The 14797-nt window shown below is 39.1% G+C and overlaps 1 protein-coding gene across 2 annotated transcripts in view; it reads left to right on the top strand.

Moving 5' to 3' along the window:
* The window catches only part of cabcoco1 (ciliary associated calcium binding coiled-coil 1), a 17169-nt gene extending 3676 nt beyond the window's left edge, over positions 1 to 13493 (top strand). The window contains exons 3-6 of one of the 2 annotated variants that reach the window (XM_031324037.2): positions 3394 to 3563; positions 4189 to 4333; positions 12589 to 12661; positions 13055 to 13493. In XM_031324037.2, coding sequence (XP_031179897.1) covers positions 3394 to 3563; positions 4189 to 4333; positions 12589 to 12661; positions 13055 to 13135 — 469 coding nt within the window. In that variant the 3' untranslated portion in view covers positions 13136 to 13493. Of the gene's footprint in view, positions 1 to 3393; positions 3564 to 4188; positions 4334 to 12588; positions 12662 to 13034 lie in introns of both variants that reach the window. The other variant, XM_035997813.1, reaches the window with a different exon arrangement.
* Positions 13494 to 14797: the final 1304 nt, after the last annotated feature.

Raw genomic sequence — 14797 nt, 5'->3', positions numbered from 1 at the left:
ACGTAGTGTTCTAAAGAGGTAATAGGGTACTATGAGCTCTTTAAGATATGAAGGGGCCTGACCATGAAGAGCTTTATAGGTGAGGAGGAGGATTTTATACAGACAGCAGCTCTGCTTGCTGGTCCCAACTCTGGGTTGGCTCTTTTGATTGAAAAGGTTGCCTACCCCTGGGTGTAGTTTCAATGTTCACACATGTTTATTCATTCAAGTGTATGAGTGACAGAGCAAGTGAGATAGCCAGTAGTTCTCAAACTTTTTACACAGAGTACCACCTCAAATAATATTGGGCTCTTAGACTACTAACACCATCATAGACCTTTCTGGGTACCACCAAGATAAAGGATTTAATATAATAAGCCATATGATGCTCTCATTTGTTTGATATTCCACATGCAAATACTCACAACATCAGGTTGAGGTGCATCCTGAGACAAGTCCATTGGCAGGTTGTTTTCCGCTCTTCTAGAGGTGGTTGGGCTTCTTGTTGCTACCAGCTAAAATAAACGTAAGTAAAGAAGTTTTGAGTGTCTAAAATGTGCTGTAATAAACAACATTATATAACTTGCAGTAACAAAAACTAAAGTGACATTTAATCACATATTGATATATCAATCTTATACACCTTGAATTATTGTTGGTCAATGATACACATACCCTTTAAAGATGAGCTGGAAAGTTGTAAATGGTTGGCACAACACCATCTTTAAGCCGGACATTCTGCGCCGTTCTGTCAAAGTCCTCACTCCTGAAGTGCTCACTGCAGAGCAGTGTCCTGTCAGAGGCAACAAAACCGTCCCTTCTTAGAGCAAGTTCCCACTGCCTCCTCATCTTTCCGGTTTTGGGAAACCTTAAAAATGTGAGAAACGTACCCAGATATATAAATTATTGTCAACATTTCCAACCCTTTTTTCCTTCTTTCAATATTAACGTTAAGGACAAAAATACACACCTAAATGATCATATGTTTGGGGTAATTGTATGTATGCATGTATGCATCATGTATGCATGTATGTACTTTAGAATAAGACAACCACACTAAACTAGTTATAAAAAGGTGTCCAAAAGAAACATTCAGCGATTGTGTAAACAAACTTCTAAAAAGCCTTGGGTCAACAACAATCTTGTAATACTATTATGTCATAGCTATGCTAAACTGTAACGTTAGCTGCTACTAGGTCTCACTCACAGCTTCTTGTTATTAGCCAGCTAATAACTACAACCACATCCACAAAGACTGTAATTTAGACAAAAGATTAGTCATCATAAAATCGTTATTGGTGTCAGTAAAACAGCTCGATTGTGGTCTCAGCCTTGATAACTTGCGCAAGTAGTAGTGATACACAACTATGCTGCACGATTAAGTCGTTTTTCGAAAAGAAAAGCTGCAATTTCAACATGTTCAAGCATCCAGAATTATAGCCACGTTAATAACGTTTGTAAGAAACCAAGCCGTTTGTAAATCCGTCAAGATTTCAGCGAGATAAGAGTATTTGTGTTCGTGCAGATCACACACCTTACATCAGGTACCACAAAGCCCGCAAGAAAGCTTGACTGTGACAAGATGGCTGCCGGTGATGACGTTAGAGACTCCACCGTAAGACATCTAGCCTTTATATATATCTATGTGGGCAACAACAACAACTCAACCTGTAAGAAATCGAAAGGACATAAGTACTCGTTCATTCATCTTTTGACCTATAATCCATGTTGAACTTGCAAAAACTACAATCAAATCTGAGATTTCTCAACGACAATCAGGCAAAAGAGACAAATTTAGCTGTCTAGCTGCATAGAGTTCCATTAATTTTGCACTCGCCTGCGATCACCTCCAGTGGAACTCTGGTGGAACTGTTACCAAATTCGGTACAATGGGGCTGAATAGGGAGTGGAACGGCTCTCCGTAGACCGGCTCTGGCTGTAGCCTAAACACCATAAAATGGCTCCCTCGGTATGTGTCGTCCAAAATTGGACAAGTATTTTAAAGGAGTGACTTGACAAATAAAGTGCGGCCGTTAACGTTAGTGGTTGTGGTTATGGTGGTTTATGGAGAAACAGCTGCAGTAATGCATCTCCCTTTTCTTTCTTTTTTTTTTCTTTTTTTTTTTTTACTATATTTATGTTTTTAAAGCATGTTTCTTGATACTGTGTTCCTGCTGTTTATCAGAGATGGCAAAAGTAGAAGTACAGATACTTGTGTTAAAAAATACTCTGGTAAAAGTAGAAGTACTGATTTAACTTTTTTACTCAAGTAAAAGTAACAAAGTACAGGCTTGGAAATTTAAAAGTAAAGTAAAAGTAGCCTTGTGAACGACAACCATTTTTTATGCAAAGCTACCTTGACCACACAAATGTTACTAGAGTGCAAGCTGATAAACGTCAGTGGACATGGAGAAAAGGCTCTTTATATGCCATTGCCTACATTTTAAATGGATGTCTGCCAATAGGCCTAAAACATCACATATATGATTATTGGGACAGAGATTGGGACTCTAGGTTAATAAGATTCTGACTGAGTAGCAAGATATGAATTCAATTGTGATTCTGTGAGAATTCACAGATCCAGTTTCTCTTTTTTAATCTTCCCCTTAACGTTACAGCCATCAAGCCGCAATGATTTGCTGTGAATGAATGCTGCCAAATCCATCGAGTCATCTTGTAGTGGTGCGTCAAGTCCAACGTATATTCCCATCCAATTAGATTGAATTCAGTATTGATGATGCGAAAAATAATAACGCTAACTCCACTGAAATTATTTGAAACTAAAGTAATGAGCAAATTTTATCAAATGTAAGGAGTAGAAAGTACCGATATTCGTGTTAAAAATGTAAGGAGTAAAAGTAAAAAGTCGGCACAAAAATAAATAGTAAAGTAAAAATATCTGAAAAATCTACTTGAGTACAGTAACTAAGTATTTGTACTTTGTTACTTCCCATCTCTGCTGTTTATCCATCAACTGCATTGTATTGTCAATTGTATGTCCTTTTTGATCAACCATTATTAGGACATTTTATTTCCCACACAAAGGTCTAAATTGTGTTTTCAAGGCTTTCTCCTTACTGCCAGAATGGAGAATTCTGATTCTGAATTCAGAAATGTTAAAGCCTTTCATTATTTATCATTTTGTTGGCCTAAATCATATTGAGTATACAACAACTTGAATTAGTGTTTAAAATATCCTCTGTGTGTACGTTTTTATTGTGGAATGTAAACTCTGAATTTGTTCTCTAAAAACCACAAATTCACAAAAACATACAGACAACATGGCCTTCGTATTCTCAGTGGTAGCTATGGCCCAGATGTTTCAGCAGCATTTAAGTGACTCTATTTTCATGCATTATTTCTGCTGCACTGAAATAGTATTTATTATCCACATCTGCTCTCTGTTGTCTGTAGTGAAATCAAAACGATTCTGGACTTGAGGAATCATCAGATCTGTATGAAGGAAGCTGCCCTGCTGGATTACTATGTCTGCGGCTTCTGGTGGGCGAAAGAGGCCAACTTCACCCCCATAAAAATCTCCTTCACCATGGCTGTACTGCACATGCTGCTGGATAACATAAGAGGTGGGGAGTACATACAGAGAAAAGGATGACAGGCAGACAGTACTTCAGTCCTTATCCCCATATTAGTAAAGAAACATTGCCAAACTACACCCCTTCTTGTCGTTCCAGAAGCTTGAACAAATCATCCATTGCTTTGTCCACTCCTGTATTCTTGTTTAAGCCAAGAAGCTGTAGTACCATTACAGTTAGCTCAAGAGCCTGCTGCTCAATTACTGCTTGTTCCTAATTTCGAACAATCCTTCCTCGTCTTTCGGCATTCAAAATAAAAAAGAATCCTGCCTTTTTAAATTACAATATTGGAAACAAAACCACAACTAATTACAGCCTCAAAAACTACCATTGTATTAAATCTCAGATACCGTGTCTATACAGAGCATTATAAGTTTCACTCAGATATGAGCTTTTGGGGCTCGTGCATGCTGGGATGTTAGATTTCAGCGCATTGTGCAGGTGTTACTTTTTAATATTTCAGTGAATTTAGATGAGAAATGGTACATTTGAATTTACTTTGTCGCTACAATGCAGTAAAAGGTTATAAGTGCATGATATAACTACATATCCTATTTAATATATCAGAATCGCAGCACTAATTTGTGGTGATTTGTGCTCTGTTGTGAATTTACAGAGAAACAGATGGTTTTAGTGGAGAACTTGATGGAGTTTGCCAAGGCCTTAGGTGCTGCCTGCCAGTGGTCGACTTTAAAGGAAGACAGCCCTCCACTTCTAGACAGAGAAGAAGCCACGGCACTCATAAGTTACATCAGAAACAGGTCAGAGGATCCTTAACATTTACAGGTAGAACTAGATTTTTTCAAGCTCTGTGTCTGACTCATTCAGAGACATCTGAAAGGTTAAAAATGCATACCCACTAGAAATCCAGGCCAACATGTCCATGTGGGCCCAGCATGGGTTTAATGGGCTGGCATAAACATACAGTGGGGAGAACAAGTATTTGATACACTGCCGATTTTGCAGGTTTTCCCACTTACGAAGCATGTAGAAGTCTGTAATTTTTATCCTAGGTACTCTTCAACTGTGAGTGACGGATTCTAAAAAAAAAAAAATCCAGAAAAATCACATTGTATGATTTTTAAGTAATTAATTTGCATTTTATTGCATGACATAAGCATTTGATACGTCAGAAAAACAGAACTTAATATTTGGTACAGAAACCTTAGTTTGCAATTCCAGAGATCATATGTTTCCTGTAGTTCTTGACCAGGTTTGCACACACTGCAGCAGGGATTTTGGCCCACTCCTCCATACAGACCTTCTCCAGATCCTTCAGGTTTCGGGGCTGTCGCTGGGCAATACGGACTTTCAGCTCCCTCCATAGATTTTCTATTGGATTCAGGTCTGGAGACTGGCTAGGCCACTCCAGGACCTTGAGATGCTTCTTACGGAGCCACTCCTTAGTTGCCCTGGCTGTGTGTTTCGGGTTGATGTCCTGCTGGAAGACCTAGCTACGACCCATCTTCAATGCTCTTACTGAGGGAAGGAGGTTGTTGGCCAAGATCTTGTGATACATGGCCCCATCCATCCTCCCCTCAATACGGTGCAGTCCTCCTGTCCCCTTTGCAGAAAAGCATCCCCAAAGAATGATGTTTCCACCTCCATGCTTCACGGTTGGGATGGTGTTTTTGGGGTTGTACTCATCCTTCTTCTTCCTCCAAACACGGCGAGTGGAGTTTAGACCAAAAAGCTCTATTTTTATCTCATCAGACCACATGACCTTCTCCCATGACTCCTCTGGATCATCCAGATGGTCATTGGCAAACTTCAGACGGGCCTGGACATGAGCTGGCTTGAGCAGGGGGACCTTGCGTGCGCTGCAGGATTTTAATCCATGACAGCGTAGTGCGTTACTAATGGTTTTCTTTGGGACTGTGGTCCCAGCTCTCTTCAGGTCATTGACCAGGTCCTGCCGTGTGGTTCTGGGCTGATCCCTCACCTTCCTCATGATCATTGATGCCCCACGAGGTGAGATCTTGCATGGAGGCCCAGACCGACATTGACTGTCATCTTGAACTTCTTCCATTTTCTAATAATTGCGCCAACAGTTGTTGCCTTCTCACCAAGCTGCTTGCCTATTGTCCTGTAGCCCATCCCAGCCTTGTGCAGGTCTACAATTTTATCCCTGATGTCCTTACACAGCTCTCTGGTCTTGGCCATTGTGGAGAGGTTGGAGTCTGTTTGATTGAGTGTGTGGACAGGTGTCTTTTATACAGGTAACGAGTTCAAACAGGTGCAGTTAATACAGGTAATGAGTGGAGAACAGGAGGGCTTCTTAAAGAAAAACTAACAGGTCTGTGAGAGCCGGAATTCTTACTGGTTGGTAGGTGATCAAATACTTATGTCATGCAATAAAATGCAAATTAATTATTTAAAAATCATACAATGTGATTTTCTGGATTTTTGTTTTAGATTGTGTCTCTCACAGTTGAAGTGATAAAAATTACAGACCTCTACATGCTTTGTAAGTAGGAAAACCTGCAAAATCTGCAGTGTATCAAATACGTGTCCATTCATGTGCTTTATACATAGAAATAGAAATAAAATGGATAGAAAGGCCATTTCCATTCAAATCAACGTAGCAGAATGGTCAGAGCAGCAGCCATTTTATGTGTACCATTGCCATGGTAACGTATAAACTTCCGTATAAGCCAACTTCTGGTAAGTCGCGGAGGTGAGGTTTTGCAGTAACGGACACACAAGCAATGGATTAGTAACGTTACGAGGCAGAGAGGGAGCTGTCGGTACACGATCCGTTCTGCCTGCACGATCCGTTCTGCACATGCGCAAAATGTTCGCGCATGCGCGGTTGTACGAGGATTTACGACACTGCACGATCTGTTCCACACTTCCGGTCGACAGCCAAGCTAACGTTAGTTTAGCTAACAGCTAATTCGGCTAACTGCTAGCTGAGACAGCATGTAATAACTTTAAAAGACCCTCAAAATAAAACTTGAAAATAAACGTTGACATATATAACAAACACCTAATGTATATAACAGCTGTTACGTCAGTTCTACTTTACTTGTGCTCATTTAAAATACAATCACTCAATACTTGTCTTTATTGTTATTACTGTGAAGTCTTAATTTAGCTGTAGCCTGCTTTTCCCATTACGTTTGAGTTAGCGTTATTTTAGACTGAATCTAGCTGTCAGCTAGCGGTTAGCCGAATTAGCTGTTAGCTAAACTAACGTTAGCTTCCCGGTGGAGGCTAGCCATAGGCTAGCGTGGAACAGATCGTGCAGGTCGTATGGATACGTAAAACAGTATTATCTTGCGCATGTGCAGAACGGATCGTGTACCGACAGGAGCCGCTAAATGAGCCAAATTAACTTTGAGTCACAGTTTTATTCAACTCGTTTTCTGTGAACGATGTGGCGAGGGGGTCAAGGCGGAGTTAGCAAGCCAACGTCAGCCAACGAACAAGTCGTCCACTGGCTGGCTTGCTGGTTCCGCTGTGCTTTCATGCTGCATTGGTTACAGAGAATGAGCTGAACAGCGGGCTGGGTCTAATGTTAGCGGTCTGCCAACCAGTTGCCACTGAGTCTAACTGTCCCTCCTGCTCGCTCCCCGCAGCTCCGAGAATGTCTCTCGAGCTGCGACAGTTTCCCCACTGACGCGTATTGTCACCATGACAACTAAAAACAATCGCCATTTAGTTGTGTACCAATCAAATGACCACGGCAAACAGTTCAATGGCCTTTCTAGCCATTTTATTTCTATGGTTATGGTGGTGTACACTAACCTACATAAACCTACATAGTTAGTGAACATTGTGTGGATGGATGAAAAGTTATATTTGCATAGTTTGTTAATATGTTCTTATGCTAACATTAGATATTTACACAGCTAAAAGCCATATTTAGCATTACGAAAATTTGTTTTGTTACGGTGTTCACGAAACATTAGTTGACGTTAGTTTATCTGTGTTGCAGAAACAAGTCTTGAACTTATTTCTGTCTATATTCCGTCTGAAAAATGCCATTTTAGTGTCAGAATGTTCAGTAAAGTATAGTACTGTAGGTGGGCAAACAGGACATCCTGGCTTCTCAATTGTTTCAAAATTAGAAAACATTCTGACAATATAAAAAAAAATATGTTTGGGACTACATTGTGAAGTTTTAATGGTTCTTTTATAAATAAGTAAAATAAAACGTATTGTAATATTTGCCAGGATGTTATAGAGGACAAACCCACAGTGGTGGAGGAAGTATTCAGATATGTTATTTAAGTGAAAGTGGAAATACCACCAAATAAAAGTAATCCATTACACATAAAAGCCCTGCATTCAAAATGATATACAGTGAGGAAAATAAGTATTTGAACACCCTGCTATTTTGCAAGTTCTCCCACTTAGAAATCATGGAGGGGTCTGAAATTGTCATCGTAGGTGCATGTCCACTGTGAGAGACATAATCTAAAAAAAAAAATCCAGAAATCACAATATATGATTTTTTAACTATTTATTTGTATGATACAGCTGCAAATAAGTATTTGAACACCTGTCTATCAGCTAGAATTCTGACCCTCAAAGACCTGTTAGTCTGCCTTTAAAATGTCCACCTCCACTCCATTTATTATCCTAAATTAGATGAACCTGTTTGAGGTCGTTAGCTGCATAAAGACACCTGTCCACCCCATACAATCAGTAAGAATCCAACTACTAACATGGCCAAGACCAAAGAGCTGTCCAAAGACACTAGAGACTAAATTGTACACCTCCACAAGGCTGGAAAGGGCTACGGGGAAATTGCCAAGCAGCTTGGTGAAAAAAGGTCCACTGTTGGAGCAGAAATTTTTAGAAAATGGAAGAAGCTAAACATGACTCCATGCAAGATCTCACCTCGTGGGGTCTCAATGATCCTAAGAAAGGTGAGAAATCAGCCTGAAGAATGATTTTTTTTAACTATTTATTTGTATGATACAGCTGCAAATAAGTATTTGAACACCTGAGAAAATCAATGTTAATATTTGGTACAGTAACCTTTGTTCGCAGTTACAGAGGTCAAATGTTTCCTGTAGTTTTTCACCAGGTTTGCACACACTGCAGGAGGGATTTTGGCCCACTCCTCCACACAGATCTTCTCTAGATCAGTCAGGTTTCTGGGCTGTCGCTGAGAAACACGGAGTTTGAGCTCCCTCCAAAGATTCTCTATTGGGTTTAGGTCTGGAGACTGGCTAGGCCACGCCAGAACCTTGATATGCTTCTTACAGAGCCACTCCTTGGTTATCCTGGCTGTGTGCTTCGGGTCATTGTCATGTTGGAAGACCCAGCCTCGACCCATCTTCAATGCTCTAACTGAGGGAAGGAGGTTGTTCCCCAAAATCACGCAATACATGGCCCCGGTCATCCTCTCCTTAATACAGTGCAGTCGCCCTGTCCCATGTGCAGAAAAACACCCCCAAAGCATGATGCTACCACCCCCATGCTTCACAGTAGGGATGGTGTTCTTGGGATGGTACTCATCATTCTTCTTCCTCCAAACACGGTTAGTGGAATTATGACCAAAAAGTTCTATTTTGGTCTCATCTGACCACATGACTTTCTCCCATGACTCCTCTGGATCATCCAAATGGTCATTGGCGAACTTAAGACGGGCCTTGACATGTGCTGGTTTAAGCAGGGGAACCTTCCGTGCCATGCATGATTTCAAACCATGATGTCTTAGTGTATTACCAACAGTAACCTTGGAAACGGTGGTCCCAGCTCTTTTCAGGTCATTGACCAGCTCCTCCCGTGTAGTTCTGGGCTGATTTCTCACCTTTCTTAGGATCATTGAGACCCCACGAGGTGAGATCTTGCATGGAGCCCCAGTCCGAGGGAGATTGACAGTCATGTTTAGCTTCTTCCATTTTCTAATGTTTGCTCCAACAGTGGACCTTTTTTCACCAAGCTGCTTGGCAATTTCCCCGTAGCCCTTTCCAGCCTTGTGGAGGTGTACAATTTAGTCTCTAGTGTCTTTGGACAGCTCTTTGGTCTTGGCCATGTTAGTAGTTGGATTCTTACTGATTGTATGGGGTGGACAGGTGTCTTTATGCAGCTAACGACCTCAAACAGGTTCATCTAATTTAGGATAATAAATGGAGTGGAGGTGGACATTTTAAAGGCAGACTAACAGGTCTTTCAGGGTCAGAATTCTAGCTGATAGACAGGTGTTCAAATACTTATTTGCAGCTGTATCATACAAATAAATAGTTAAAAAATCATATATTGTGATTTCTGGATTTTTTTTTTTAGATTATGTCTCTCACAGTGGACATGCACCTACGATGACAATTTCAGACCCCTCCATGATTTCTAAGTGGGAGAACTTGCAAAATAGCAGGGTGTTCAAATACTTATTTTCCTCACTGTACGAGTAAAAATACAGTACTCTTGCTCTAAAATCTGATATTTAAAATGGCCCCTTTCGGGGATTATATTATAAATTATACTTTTGGATTTTATTGATTTATTACCATAATCAGCATTTCAGTGTTGTAGCTGGGTGGCTCATGTATGTACGGGGTAGCTAAATCTGACATATTTTACAGGCTAATCATGTTTTGTACAAACATTTTAATATGCAAAGTATCTTGTAACTGCAGCCATTAAATAAATAGTGGGGTAAGATGTAATTGGCAGTAAAGGGAAATATTAAAGCTAAACATTAGAGACATTATTATAGTAGTATCTCAAAAATAATGAGAAAGTATCTTAAAATAATGAGAAAGGATCTCAAAATATTGACTTAATATCTCAAAATATTGACTAAGTATCTCAAAATATTGACTTAGTATCTCAAAATATTGACTTAATATCTCAAAATATTGAATGAGTATCTTACAATATTGACTTAGTATCTCAAAATATTGAGAAAATGTCATAATATTGACTTAGTATCTCAAAATGAGAAAATTTAAAATATTGACTGTCTCAAAATATCGACTTAGTATTTCAGAATATTGACTTAGTATCTCAAAATATTGACTTAGTATCTCAAAATGATGAGAAACTTTAAAATATTGACTTAGTATCTCAAAATATCGACTTAGTATCTCAAAATATTGACTTTGTATCTCAAAATAATGAGAAACTTTAAAATATTGATTTAGTACTTCAAAATATTGACTTAGTATCTCAAAATATTGACAGAATCTCAAAATAATGAGAAAGTACCTCATAATATTGACTAAGTTTCTTAAAATATTGACTTAGTGTCTCAATAATGGGAAAGTACCTCAATATTGACTTAGTATCTCAAAATATTGACTTAGTATCTCAAAATATTGACTTAATATTTTAAAATAATGAGAAAGTACCTCAACATATTACTTAATATCTCAAAATATTGACGTAGTAGCTCTAAATATTTAGCCTGGCTCCGCCCTCCTACGTACTTCCACTCAATTTTCATTTTCCTTCAGTACTCCGTCTGGGTTTGCGGTATAGTCCTGGGTTTTCTCCAGCCAAATTTTTGGCGGTCCAATCAGCAAACGGAGGGAGTGGCTGAGAACGATGACGTTGAGGTCGTGTGCTAGTTAGTTCCATAATGGCGGCGGAGAAAGATGCGGTCCGTTGTGGCAACGCTGCCGAATATCCAGAAGTTAAAGCCAGAGCAAAAAACAATCTCTGCTGAGTTTTGTTGGTGGCCATGATGTTGTGGCCCTCCTCCCCACGGGGTTCGGGAAAAGTTAGATTTTCCAGCTTGCTCCGTTAGTGGTGAAGGAGTTGGCTAATGCGATGCTAAGCCGATAGTTGTGTTGTCTCCCTCTCCCCCCTCCCCTCCTCGACCAAACGTTAATGATTGGTTATGGCAGATCCAGAGTGGCTCTGGGCAGATCAATAGTTTTAAAACTTCAACAGAGTACCTGCCTTCAAGGAAGTTAACACTTGTCAATGGAGAGAGGCCAGACTCTCTGTACAAATGAAATGTACCAGAGTCTGGTAGGACCAGGCTACAAAATATTGACTTAGCATCTCAAAATAATAAGAAAGTACTCAAAATAATGAGCAACTTTGAAATATTGACTGAATATCTCAAAATATTGACTCAGTATCTCAAAATATTGACTAGTACTTCACAATATTGACTTAGTATCTCAAAATATTGACAGAATCTCAAAATAATGAGAAAGTACCTCATAATATTCACTTAGTATCTCAAAATAATGAGAAAGTATCTCAAAATATTTACTTAGTATCTCAAAATAATGAGAAAGTACCTCAAAATATTGAGGTACTATCTCAAAATAATGAGCAACTTTGAAGTATTGACTTAGTATCTCAAAATATTGACTTAGTATCTCAAAATGTTGACTATCTCAAAATATTAACTTACTATCGCAAAATGAGAGTATCTCAAAATATTGACTTTGTATCTCTTATATTGAGAATCTTTCTTAAAATATTGACTTTCTATCTCAAAGTAATGAGAAAGTCTCTTAAAATAAAGATTAAAGTTTGTCATTTTTTTAATAAAAGTAAAATGTCTCTGATTCCAGCTTCTTTACTTTGAACGTTTTCCATTTTTCACTCCTCCGTGACATTAAACTAAATATCTTTGAGTTCTGGATAAAAGAAGACCTATAAGGACGTCATCTTGGGCTCTGGGAAACACTGATCGACATTTCTTTTTTACCATTTCAGACATTTTATAGACCAACTAATCGATAAATCGAGAAAATAATCTACAGATTTATTAACGATAAAAAAATAATCATTAGTTGCAGCCTTAGGAATTTTTCATGTGGAGTAAATGCACTTTGTTACTTTCAACCACTGCAAACCCAATGTTTAGCCACCTTTTATGTTTTATGTATTTATGAACAGAATGTACCATGCATTTGGGATGACACCATCACATTTATGTGCTGAGGAAAAAACTTGAAATTATAGCAAGTATATTATGGTTTTATTGTTTCGTTTAAGATAGATGCTGTATGTAAAATAGCTCTTTGCTCTTATAGGATATATTGTGTTTTAATAATTCAAGTGCCACAGCTGACCCTGTGTATTCTGTTGGCTACAGTCTGTTTCAGAAATACAGACTCTATGAGCTTCTGTTCACCACATCCAGAGAGGAGCTACTGACAGGCATGGAGGTGTGTGTGTGTGTGTGTGTGTGTGTGTGTTAGTCAAACGTACGTGTGTGTTAGTCAAACGTACGTGTGTGTTAGTCAAACGTACGTGTGTATAATATTTATTATTATATGTATTTTTTTTTACCATTTCAGACAGTTTATTGACCAACTAATCGATAAAGCGAGAAAATAATCTACAGATTTATTAATGATAAAAAATAATCGTTAGTTGCAGCCTTAGGAAATTTTTTAGGAAGTTTTCATTATTTGTGTGTGTGTTTGATAGTCAAACGTGTGTGTGTGTGTGTATATAATAGTCAAACGTGTGTTTGTGTGTAATAATAGTCAAACGTGTGTGTGTAATAATAGTCAAATGTTTGTGTGTGTATAATAGTCAAACATGCTGTTTTCCAGAGGACCATTGAGGTGTTTGGCTGTCAGGATGCTCTCACTCCCTTGGAGGAAGGTATTTCCACTCACCTCTCCTTCCACTAAATGGCTCTGCCTGTTATCCAGAGAAATGAACAGGTGATGATGAATAGAGGGATAGCATCAGTGTGAGCTGTGACTTGTGATTCCTTTGTCGTCCACAGTAGGGCGTTGTCCGTCTGTGGAATCACACTGTACATACGCAGTCCACATGTCATCTTTGCCCTTACTTTTGCTTTGTTTCTGTACCTTTCACACAATCCATGTTGTTAGACTGCCTCACATGGATCAAATGACAGATAAATTAATTTATCATTTATTATGATCTAGGCTAATTTTTAGACTTCCTATGGGTAAAGTGGTATGTAACAATGACACAGGTTACACGTTTTTTCCTTCACAATAGATGGTTAGTCGGTTTGTTTGTCAAAAAAAAAAACCTCTTCTGAAATATACATATGGTTTCATATAATATATTGTTCATGACTAATGCTACATTGTACAGTGACTTATGCTTCCCTTTGTGTATGTAAATGCATCTAACATTCTACCAATTGGCCAATTTAAGAAAACTCGCTTAAATTTAAGGCTACATTTACATCGCTACGTTTTTGGTTTTTAAGCAGAGTTTTGAGCCAAAAGTGATCTCTGTGAACAAGTGTTTTTATCTCCAGTAGAAAATCTAATCTCTGTTTAAACCAACACGCCCAAACTGCATATCAACATTCTCGTATACTGGGCATGCGTGTGCCGGGGTAAACAGGAGGCAGCATGTATACTCTGCCCGTTGCTGGTAGTTGCCATGGTAACATTAGTAGCTTAGTCTCAGAGAAAGAGACGTCATGACCCAATCAGGTGGCGAAACGTTGGAGTCAGTGTCGGTGTTGCCAAAGATCACCGTTTGCGGCCGTTGAGACTGAAACACAACCCCGCAGATTACCAACCAAAACGGGTCAGAAGAGTTTTTTAAATGTCTCCGGTTTAGGGGCTCGGAAACGCCAGAGCAGGGGGAATGAGAGGGGGAAACGCCAGAGCAGGGGGAATGAGAGGGGGAAACGCCAGAGCAGGGGGAATGAGAGGGGGAAACGCCAGAGCAGGGGGAATGAGAGGGGGAAGTGCCAGAGCAGGGGGAATGAGAGGGGGAAACACCAGAGCAGGGGGAATGAGAGGGGGAAACACCAGAGCAGGGGGAATGAGAGGGGGAAACACCAGAGCAGGGGGAATGAGAGGGGGAAACACCAGAGCAGGGGGAATGAGAGGGGGAAATGCCAGAGCAGGGGGAATGAGAAAGGGGAACGCCAGAGCAGTGTGAATGCCAAGTGTAAACGTAGCAAAAGATATTTGTTTTTAAACCAGAACGTAGCAATGTAAATGTAGCCTGAGAGTATTTTTAATAATAATGGTAATAAATAATAAAAAAAAACTAAAACAAAGAGGAACAAAGAGCAGACAATTTAAGCAATAGTTAAGCATTGCAATGCAAATATAAAGAGGACGTAAAATAAAAAATATCAATTGTATCTCTATATAGTATTCACATGTTCATTAAAAGAGTTTTTGGTCAATATATTTTTTGCTCTCCATACTGGCCATGCATAAAAGCATGTCTGGTATTACTCTGTTTTTAATACGCTTATAGTGGCATTTAAAAAAGCAGGACGGAATGGAAGGGATAGAGAAGATCACAAGAAGAAATGGGGGAAAAAAAAGCTTTAAAAAGAGGGTCAT

This window comes from Sander lucioperca, chromosome 22 (assembly GCF_008315115.2).
Source record: "Sander lucioperca isolate FBNREF2018 chromosome 22, SLUC_FBN_1.2, whole genome shotgun sequence".
Taxonomy (NCBI): Eukaryota; Metazoa; Chordata; class Actinopteri; order Perciformes; family Percidae; genus Sander; species Sander lucioperca.
This window is presented reverse-complemented; position numbering and strand designations above follow the sequence as displayed.